At 47.9% G+C, this 9,826-nt stretch overlaps 5 protein-coding genes across 5 annotated transcripts; 2 read left to right on the forward strand and 3 right to left on the reverse strand.

Annotated features, from left to right (window-relative positions):
- Window positions 1-7: 7 nt before the first annotated feature.
- EDB93DRAFT_1252488 (tRNA pseudouridine synthase D) lies at window positions 8-3,033 on the reverse strand (the record flags this gene model as incomplete). The annotated part of the gene is made up of 9 exons (XM_041453286.1): window positions 8-383; window positions 433-655; window positions 710-932; window positions 988-1,262; window positions 1,313-1,392; window positions 1,442-1,808; window positions 1,866-2,040; window positions 2,092-2,686; window positions 2,741-3,033. 9 exons carry the CDS (start codon window positions 3,031-3,033, stop codon window positions 8-10), a joined length of 2,607 nt encoding a protein of 868 aa, XP_041305682.1.
- Window positions 3,034-3,135: 102 nt separating this feature from the next.
- Window positions 3,136-4,450, forward strand: EDB93DRAFT_1322023 (humps family-domain-containing protein; the record flags this gene model as incomplete). Its single annotated transcript, XM_041454949.1, has 4 exons — window positions 3,136-3,321; window positions 3,375-3,486; window positions 3,539-4,292; window positions 4,343-4,450. The coding sequence occupies 3 exons, from the start codon at window positions 3,136-3,138 to the stop codon at window positions 4,075-4,077; spliced, it is 837 nt and encodes a 278-aa protein (XP_041305683.1). The 3' UTR covers window positions 4,078-4,292; window positions 4,343-4,450.
- EDB93DRAFT_626608 (eRF1 domain 1-domain-containing protein) lies at window positions 4,115-5,808 on the reverse strand. The gene is made up of 7 exons (XM_041456915.1): window positions 5,714-5,808; window positions 5,566-5,660; window positions 4,782-5,514; window positions 4,672-4,727; window positions 4,505-4,621; window positions 4,343-4,449; window positions 4,115-4,292 (listed from the first exon to the last, which is right to left on the reverse strand). The coding sequence occupies exons 1-7, from the start codon at window positions 5,750-5,752 to the stop codon at window positions 4,153-4,155; spliced, it is 1,287 nt and encodes a 428-aa protein (XP_041305684.1). The 5' UTR covers window positions 5,753-5,808; the 3' UTR covers window positions 4,115-4,152.
- Window positions 5,809-5,916: 108 nt separating this feature from the next.
- Window positions 5,917-6,914, forward strand: EDB93DRAFT_1329887 (thioredoxin-like protein; the record flags this gene model as incomplete). Its single annotated transcript, XM_041455153.1, has 6 exons — window positions 5,917-5,927; window positions 5,978-6,145; window positions 6,203-6,289; window positions 6,343-6,606; window positions 6,660-6,736; window positions 6,787-6,914. The coding sequence occupies 6 exons, from the start codon at window positions 5,917-5,919 to the stop codon at window positions 6,912-6,914; spliced, it is 735 nt and encodes a 244-aa protein (XP_041305685.1).
- Window positions 6,915-6,977: 63 nt separating this feature from the next.
- Window positions 6,978-9,142, reverse strand: EDB93DRAFT_1241746 (DNA photolyase, FAD-binding/Cryptochrome; the record flags this gene model as incomplete). The annotated part of the gene is made up of 9 exons (XM_041451916.1): window positions 6,978-7,096; window positions 7,154-7,346; window positions 7,396-7,478; window positions 7,533-7,715; window positions 7,767-8,049; window positions 8,096-8,329; window positions 8,386-8,649; window positions 8,707-8,864; window positions 8,920-9,142. 9 exons carry the CDS (start codon window positions 9,140-9,142, stop codon window positions 6,978-6,980), a joined length of 1,740 nt encoding a protein of 579 aa, XP_041305686.1.
- Between the last annotated feature and the right edge of the window lie 684 nt (window positions 9,143-9,826).

The raw sequence follows: 9,826 nt of genomic DNA on the forward strand, positions 1-9,826 counted from the left end.
TCTGCTGCTATGAATCCAACACATTTGATGCTTCCATATCTGTGTCGTCGACATCCAATTCTGCAACATCTCCTGCTACTACACCTCGGAACTGCTGGTCTTCAGAAGCCTGAGTAAGACCAGTTTGGAAATGTGAACTTGTCTCAGTCTTGGTAATCTCTCGCAATGCCATCGTGGCATACGCGGCCGTCCCAAGTGTCAAGTTGATCTGGAGCGCGCGAAATTTCCCATCGTCAACGATAACTGGTGGGTCAAATCCAAGGAGCTTGTCTTCGTCTGCCTGTGCAAGCGGGACGTCTGGGTCTGTGTACCTAAGTATAGACCACGAGAGATCTTTTGGAACCTGGATGATTTTTCGGTAGGATCCATTCAGAGTGTACTCTCTGGAGATGTCGTGTCAGTTTCGCTTATGGTGGAACGGGTCTGGCATACTTTTGTTTGCGGATGAAGTTATCTGGGTCGAGTCCATCCAAGCGCAGGAATTCCCGATAGCGCTCCCCAAGCGTACCACCTGGGTAATCAACATCTCTACCCGGGAGTGGCATTATTACATCGAATATCGAGTACCGGTGGGCATCCTCTTCAGTGAGTATTTTGATACTTGGGGCGATGTAAGCAGCCTTGCTAGCTTTCTTGCGTTCACGAGAGCTCATGCCTCAAGTGACAAAATTTCAATTAGAAAAACATAACAAATAGAAAAGGAACTAACCCTTTCCCTCTGTGGTGGCTTGCTTCTCATTACCCGCTTCATCGTCCACTTCCATCTCGTCATTTTCTTCACTCCCTCCCTTGGTAGCTGGTTCGCTCTCGAAGACGAGATCACCAGGTACCGCCTTATCAGGACCATGTATGCGAATTCGCTCCGAAACGATGGCATTCCACACGTAGGATTGGTATGCATGGACATACATGAGCCGCAAGTTTCGAGGAATCTAAGTCAAACCATATGATTAATAGCAATGTTTCTCAAATGAAATCCTGACGTACCGTAGACAGGGCACCCATTGCATTCCTGGTTTCTCCACCTTGCTTCTTGTAGCTCTCGAGAATGCAGCGCTCCGCGACCACCCGTCTGGGCATCAATGCCAGGGCACGATCCAAATTACCATCCACTAACCACGCATCACGGGCTGCGACAACTTCGGGGTGTTCTCCAGGCCGATTCTGGAGGATGAGGGAGACAGCTTTGTGCCAATCAGATTTCAGAATCGCCAAGCCGATGGAGTGAGTTGGCACTGCAGCCGTCCCAAAGCGCTGCATCCCTGGAGTTGTACTTCAGACGAATCAGTAGTTTACTGAATATCAAACTCACCGTAGTAATTGATGAACCCTTTATGCTTGATGGAGTTCATGGCACGGTCAAGAATTTCTACATTTTCTACCTGAACGTTGCTTTATAACCTTGTCAACCAAACTTCGAGCAGTACCACTTGGAACATACCGAAGTGTGATAACGAATGCATTTCCTTTCAGCATACCCAGCTCTAAACCAGCCTTGCGATAATTGAAATCCGCTATTCTGACTCCACGGTCGCCACGCTGGGATAGTATATCTTGCATGGACCGCCTGCTGAACTGATTTGCAGATTTCCATATATCTTCCACGGTTCTGTTACCGCGTCGCAACGACACGCGTTGGACAGTGACACCGCGTTTGTCTTTTGTCCCTGCAACAGCCAAGTCTTTTATGTTTACATGGAGAGTACGTGATAAGTAGCCGAGAGCATCTTGGGTATCACGATTGGTTTTCTGGAGAGTGAAATGGATATAAGGAGGATGGTTGCCCCTATCCAAGCGCTCGCCTCGACCTATGAAGATATCGGAAAAAAGATAAGAGATCTCTTATAACAAAAGATGAAACATACCTCCACGGCCACCGCGACCACCGCCGCGACCACCACCGTTGCGTGACCATTTTATAACTATGCAAGATCCATCGTCCCCAGGAGTCGACATATCAGTCTCGCTGTCAAGCTTCCCACCAAATAACTCTCGAACAACTTGATGCAGAGCCGTCCGGTCTGTTTTGGAGGAAATTGGCTGCCAAGGGGTAAGGGCCTATAGTAAGAGAGCCTAGTAATCTCGTCTCACCTCACTGAGGACTTTTCTGTGATCTTCTCTTTCTCCTCCCTGCCGGCCACCACGACCTCGTCCGCGACCACCGCGACCGCCACGACCACCACGGTCACCGCGACCGCCTCGATTCTTGCCTCTTTTCCCTGTATCATCGCTCTGCGACGCATCCACTTCTTCTGATGGCTTCGCCGCATCTGGCGTGTCAGTACTGTCCTCGGTAGTTTTGGTAAGCCGACCTCCCCAACCACTATCAGTCACTCTCGGAGGCTCGCGTCCTTCAAGGAACATTGTTTTCAATTGGTCGATAGAAGCCTCACTAAGATACGGAGCTAGTTTTTGTGTAAATTGATCGTTCCAGGGTGTGTCCGTCAGAGTGGAATCATCTTTGTCCTTCACTTCGGTGTTGGCAGATAGTTCCTCTGTAGTATTCGGCTCAGCGCTGGTGACAGGCTCCTGGGGTTGGGCCATTGAGGCCTCGGCATCGGCAATGCTAGAACCTCCCTCGTTGGTGCCTTTCCCCTTCTTCGAAGATGACTCTGGCATGTCCAACGACTTGAGATGAACAACCTGGTGATCTTGATTCACTTCGAACACCATGAAGTCTGTGAACCTATGGCATATATTCATGTCCAATTACAGTTCCATTATGAATAAGAACACTTACCGCTGTTTTATGATACCGCTAATGGGAGGGACGTCCCGGCTTATATACTCTGAGATCCCAACGTCGGTCTGAAGGACCTGGCGAAGGCCATTTGATGAGAACGTAGGTGCTATGCCCAGGAGAGCATGGCTAGGAGGAAGGACGCTTTCAACTGCAACAGCAACAGCCGCGCTCGCGAGCGGGGAGGTATCTGCGATGGGCCCATCATCGGTCAGCTCGTCGAGTTTGATGCGTTTGGGTGAACGAGTAAGTTCTTCATCGTCTTCACGTTCCCGGACAGCTGAAGACGACATTTGGTTGATCGAGAACAGTAAAAAGCCTGAGAATAGATTAGATAGCAAAAAACCAAATTTATCATAGATTTCGAAATCAAGCTCGTTCTGCTAGTAACCATCATGTCGTCTCCTCATCTCCAGACATACAACGAGCGAGCAAGGAAACACACCAACAAGGCCGCAAGTGCTTTGCTCAGGGTCATGGAAGAAAAGCAGTCGAATCTTTCTGTTAGCGTCGACGTGACTAAATCCAAAGACTTCTTCGACATCATCGAGGCAGTTGGTCCTCATGTTTGTCTTATAAAGGCATCTGTTACTTCTTCCGAGCTCTCACTTGATGCTTATGGCGCTACCGAAAGACCCACATCGATATACTCGAAGATTTTGATGCGACCGTGATCGACCGCCTCCGAGAGCTTAGCGAAAAACACAAGTTTTTGATATTTGAGGATCGTAAATTTGCCGACATAGGTAAGGTGTTGCAGATTTCGGATGACAATTTGCTGAGTATCACAACTCTTAGGAAGCACTGTGGCATTGCAGTATTCAAAAGGGATCTACAAGATCGCGGACTGGGCTCATATTACCAACGCTCATGCTGTTCCGGGGCCATCGATCATCACTGGCCTCGCCTCTGTCGGCATTCCTAAAGAGCGGGGGCTTATACTCCTAGCAGAAATGAGTTCCAAGGGTGCACTGACCACTGGGTCATATACAGAAGATGCAGTTCGTATGGCTCGAGCGCGCAGGGATTTTGTCATCGGCTTCATAGCTCAACATCGCATGGAAGGCATCGGTGCATCCGATACCGACAACATCGCGGAGGAAGATTTCTTGGTCCTCGCGCCAGGAGTAGGCTTAGATGCCACAGGCGACACTATGGGTCAGCAATACCGCACTCCAGAGCAAGTTGTATTTGAAAGCGGATGTGACGTTATCATTGTTGGAAGAGGAATTTATGGCAAGGGTGAAAATGTGGATACACGGGAGGTTCTTAAGCAAGCTCAGAGATATCAAGCTGCTGGTTGGGAGGCATACAAAAAGCGCGTTCAGTGCATATAAATAGCGGGGTGTAAATAATAACGAGCTTACCTGGAAATACCTCCATTAGATTTTACTTGATGGCACTGCATGTCTTTATCCGACACCACCACCATCCAGTGTCTCTGTTTCTTGTCGTCTTCTCTCATCCTCTGCTTCTCTTTCTTCTGCCTCTACGACTTCGACATCGAGAGGAAATGTGAGTATTGCCGCAATACCTGTCAGTTGATTCAACTCTATGTTCTCATAAGTACAATAAATAAATATAACATGTTTAGACACATACGTTGACCAGATTCGTGCATGCTCGAGAACATGACGACTTCTGCACCCTTTTGTTGCACTCCTTCGACGAGTTCGACATATGTCTTCCGCAACTTTGGGTCACTTGCACTGTCCGAATCGCTTGAGCTGCAGTACGCCAGTGTGTGACACGCAATCATCTCACCGGAAAAGCTCGTCGGAGATGAGGAGTGTCCCTATGGCTCCACGATCTGCCGCTAAACGGACATGATCAGGACCATACCACGCGCGCATCTCATCCACACCAAGCATCTTGAAGAACCTGACAAAAGTAATCAGCACGACAGTACAGCTGCCACCATGGATGCTTACTTATCAAGAACTATTCCCTCACGCGCAAATTTTGTTTCCTTGAGCTGTGCAACGATCTGCAAGTCCAATAAATGCGCCTATGCGACAAAGTCTTATACCAAAAAGCCTACCTCTGGACTCTTGAGAACTTCGACAAGACTGTGGACGTGTGCGCTACTAACGTGCACTTTAACGGTCTTTTCTCGCAGGGCCTTGGACAATGTCTTGTCCCCCCTCCTCCCTGCTTCTGTCATGATAGCATTGAAAACACCTTCTCGTACCCAACCTGGGCTCGCAAACACAATTGCCCGCAAACTAGGTGACGTATAAGGTATGTGTCGCACAAATGCATCGTAGAGTGTGGCATAAAATTTTGCCATCGCCTTCTCGTATTGGGACGTTCCAGGCGCAGAAGCCTTGCGCGGTATGGGAACCGATATCCGATGGGTGACCAGTGTCATGTGTTGTGAAAGAAGACAAAACGCAGCTGTCCCTTCTCCGCACACAACTGCGCCTACCTCCGCACCGCGTCCTGGAACACAAGCTTCCTCAACGCGAGCAAGTGCCACACTGTCCCATCCATCAACCTTCTCGATGCGTACATCGCGGTTACTCTCGATGTCAAGCGTATGGTACGCGCCCATCTTCACATGTCGGTTTTCCAATGCAACAGGGCCGGAGATATGCAGTGCTGCAGTGGTTGTGGGTGCTGCAGATGAAGATCCTGCAGGAGATGAAGCTTGATCCGCTGATGATGAAGGTGCTCCTGATGAGGAGAATTCGACTCGGGATACGTGGATGGTGAGGTTCAACTTCACGCGATGAGATTCTGTAGATCCAGTAGCAGATACACTCTGTATGCGACTATTAAGAATTTAGCATGTGAGAGAACCGCTGATTGCACAAATGTCCTACCGAATGGCTGGTGCTCGCACAAGATCACCTTGTTGTATAATGTTGTAGAGATGCCACATATCTTCATCATCCTCTGGTCGGAGGTTGACATAGCCCTGTTCAAATCAATCAATCCATCATTCACTAACAAACATTATGAATGACTCACAGTCCCGTTCTTGTCGACAAACTTGCCGACAAGCTTCATGGTGGAGAGTGATTGACGTAAAGTCCTGAACTCTGCAGGGGGGCCTAAACAAGTAATCGCGTGTTGTATTCTTAGTCACTTATTGATTCACTGTCCACTGAGCTCGCTGTTGTCCTCACAATTCTCCAGCTATTCACAGCTTGCAAGAGTGAGCAGTGGAAATGATGAACAATGTGTGAGTCAGAAATGAGCACACAACAACTTCTGTTAGCTCATCGTGACCAGAATACACTCGAAGTTGGACTCTCTAGCATCGCGTCTCGTACAATCAAATGATTCCCGAGAGGAAGATGAACAAGACGACGATGCTATCTTTGCAGAACTTGAAGCAGAGATAGAGAACGACGCTGATGCGGCAGTGCGAGATCGGGGCATAGAGCAGCTCAGGCTCGAGTGAGTCGTGCATTTCATTGGTTTTCACTATCTGACAAACGATGTAAATATCTACAGAATGCAAAGAGCCAAAGAAATGAGAGAAAATGCCCATGGGAGATACATGGAGATCACGAATGAGAAAGAGGCCATCCGGATAAGTGCGTGAGTCGCTCGCTCTGTTCGTCTCGTTCTTTGCTACATCATCGTGCTTTTAGGAATGAGCCATACTGCGTGATTCATTTTTACCATAGTAATTTCAGGAGATGTGAAATCATGGACAAGCACCTCGCAGCGAGTAATGATTCGTGCCTCGAAGGAACTAGATTGCTGATGGATTCATATCAGCAACTCGCACCAAAATACTATGCTACGCGTTTTATCCGTGTCTTCGTGGAGAATATGCCATGGCTGGTTGAGAAGCTTGCCATTCAAGTCCTTCCATGCCTGATGTGCTTCATCGACGGGATCTCAAAAGACCGGTATGTCTTATGAGTTCTTATCGGTGTCATACAGTCAATTCATTTATTCCTAGTCTTATTGGGTTTGAAGAACTCGGTAATAATGACGCGTTTGAGACTGCGGTTCTCGAGCTCAGGCTAGCAAACAGTGGTATGATCTTCTCTATACATCGTCATCTATGTCTGATCGTCCTTCGACAGGTGTCCTTCAAAAAGCGCGAAATGCTTATGAATCCGGTATCACATACAACGTCTCATCATCTTCAAACACAAATAAATTACGAAGAGGTGGACAAAAAGATCAGGATGACGACGAGTTCGATTTATGATGGTTTGCTCCATCGCTCTACTTGTCATATCGTGTTCCTAATGCTACGTGTAAATTGTGTCGGTCACTCTTCACCAGGTGTCTTGTACCTCCTGATAGCCCTCACCCTCGCTTCAGCATGGTTGACGATGGGTCTCGGATACCCCAATTTATCAGCGACCTTGGCTGGAGGGTTGTGGATATCTGCATTCGTAAACAAACATCAGTTGGACGCCAAGCAACCAGCTAACCTACACTTACCAGATCCATAGAGATTATTTAGCTCTGGTACGAATGTCCTTATAAAATCACCTGTTGGATCCGCCTTGGAGGACTGTGTATAGGGATTGAAGACCCGGAAGTAGGGCACTGAGTCCACTCCAGTGGAGGCACTCCATTGCCAACCGCCGTTGTTGCTTGCAAGATCACCATCTATGAGCGTTTCCATGAAATACTACGAATGTTCATCAGAGAAGCTCATGGAAATGAAAAGACGGACTCACGCGCTCTCCTAGCCGCCAATCCAACATAAGATCCTTTGACAGGAACATAGCGACAATCATGCGCATACGATTATGAGTCCAGCCTGACAGTCTGATGAATCGGTATTCCGACTTGAAAGGATCGATACAAAGCATACCCATGACTTTGATCTGCCTCATTGTGGCATCGACGATGGGGATACCGGTTTTTCCTTCTTTCCAAGCATTCAGATGCTTCTCGTTGACCTCCCACTTAACATCAGCAAACTTCTCCTGAAAGGGTCGACCCATGGATACTCGTGGGTTGTATGCGAGGACGTTGGTGTAAAAATCTCGCCAGGCTACTCCATCATACATCAATTCTGCGTCCAGGGCATTTAAAAGAAACGAACCGAGTTCCTGCACCCAGCGACCTACGCCAGACGACCTTCCAGCCTCCACTTTCTGAATCCCGAGGAGCTTCATAGTTTGCCGAACACATTCCCTGACAGAAATAACCCCAGCAGATAGGTAGGGGCTCAACCGCGACGTTGTGTCCTTGTCCCCTCTGTCACGAGCCTCGTCATACAAGAGGATTCGGCTGCGTTTGTCGGAATTCTCTGCTTCGTGGGCCAGAGGATCAACTGCTCCAAGCTGGGTTGCACGCGCTTTGGTGTACAAGAACCGAAAGAGCATCTGACGAATGTTCAATCATGATCCCCTCTTCTAGTGCAATACTTACCTCTTTAGCAGAAGATGTTCCTGCTGGCCATATCCTGGCCATATTGGCAATCTCTTCAGGATCAAGCTCGAAGCCATGCACCGACACAGGTAAATCAACGTTGAATAACGGCCCAAACATGTGATTCTCCCTGATTGTCGAGAGATTGGCTTTGGGAGATGAGAACTCTTTCAGATAATCTGAGACGTTCGCATTCAAAATGCTGATCCAGGTTCGTTGATACGGCGAGTAGACCTGAAAGGCATACGCTGAGAATAACAACTTAAAAGCAAGTCACAGGGAGAACATACCGTGTATACCCTTCCATCCTTCGTTTTCACGATGCCTGGCTCAACGATACACCTATCGTGCACATACATAGGCCTGATGCCCACGTTCTGTGCTAAAGAGCAGACTTCGATGTCACGCCGAAGTTCATCAACCTCGTATTCGATGTTCGCAAAGAGTCGAGTGGCCTGGAGAGTCTGCAGGATCGAAATAACCCGATTTGGCACTGTCTTTCGCGGCGTATGCGTAATTGTGTAAAGGGGAATATTTAATTTTGCAAGCTCATCCTACAAAAGTATAAGTTAGTCTCCCGTAGTGGTACAGGTAACACAGATTTGTTTCACCTTTACTCGGAAAAGGTTACGAAGAACAAAATCGATTCTTGCTTTGCTCCTATCGTGTGCAATATAATCCTGGGGACTCAAGACGTGCAAGACTACAAGCGGAATTTGATCTTCCACTGCCTGAGCAGACGCGAGGGCGAGAGCCTTGTTATCGGAGACTGGAATAGGAAGTTGATCAAAATGGATAATGTGGAACCGAGAGGCTACACCTACTGCGCAGATCTCCCATCCTCATCCAGTAAACTATCGATTGTCCTTTCGAGGGCTTCTGTACAACATTGCGCAATACGTCCAGGAGCCGCAGGAACGGCGGGTCAGTCTGGACGGTAGCTGCAGCTTCTGCTGTTGCAATCTTGATGGGTGCAAAGGGAGAGTTGGTGGTCCTGCCTTTCTTTGACATCGCAAGTGGACTCGGGCTACGAACTCTCTTCATCATGGTCGTAAGGAAAGAAGAAACGTGGGCTTCTGCGAGTCCGAATCACTTCTGTAAATACCCGGCGATTAATAGTCCACATCGTAATTTTCTGCCCGAGATCGACCCAGGTCGATCGTATGACATCATCCTAGTTCCGGTGAACTTGCAATCTTTGAAAACTCAAGTCAAATGTACACACAATGTCAATGGATGCTAATTGTATTTATTAATTATCGGGACGAACTGATATGACTATTGAATATTGACTGCCGAAGACACAATGCATGATGCAAATGCTGTGAACAAAGTAGCAAGAAGGTTCTGCACATAAGCCGGGCGAAACGAACGTATGGGTTGTAGGTTGACAAGTAACCAAGAGATTGTCAATTTGGCACACCGAGGATCCTGAGTACGTTAGGTTAGCGACGAGCGAGCACTAGTACTGTCCTTGATCTATTTTCTCTTTGATTTTTGCGCCTATAATGAGCGTCTCGAGGAATCCATCCACTCTTCTCCAAACAACCTCAAGGTTGTCAAATAGCGCTGTCTAGGCATCGCCAGACAAATTGGAATTGGATAGTAAGGCATGCAGTTGATAGGCCACGGCGAGGGGATCCACGAGTGGAGAGACCTCTGCATTCGTGCTAGTGATATTCTTATTGGGAATGATTTTAGAGAAAGGTTCGCCGTTGGTGCCGATTGAAC

This window comes from Suillus bovinus (genome assembly GCF_016758785.1).
Source record: "Suillus bovinus strain UH-Sbo-P2 chromosome Unknown EDB93scaffold_46, whole genome shotgun sequence".
Classification (NCBI taxonomy): Eukaryota; Fungi; Basidiomycota; class Agaricomycetes; order Boletales; family Suillaceae; genus Suillus; species Suillus bovinus.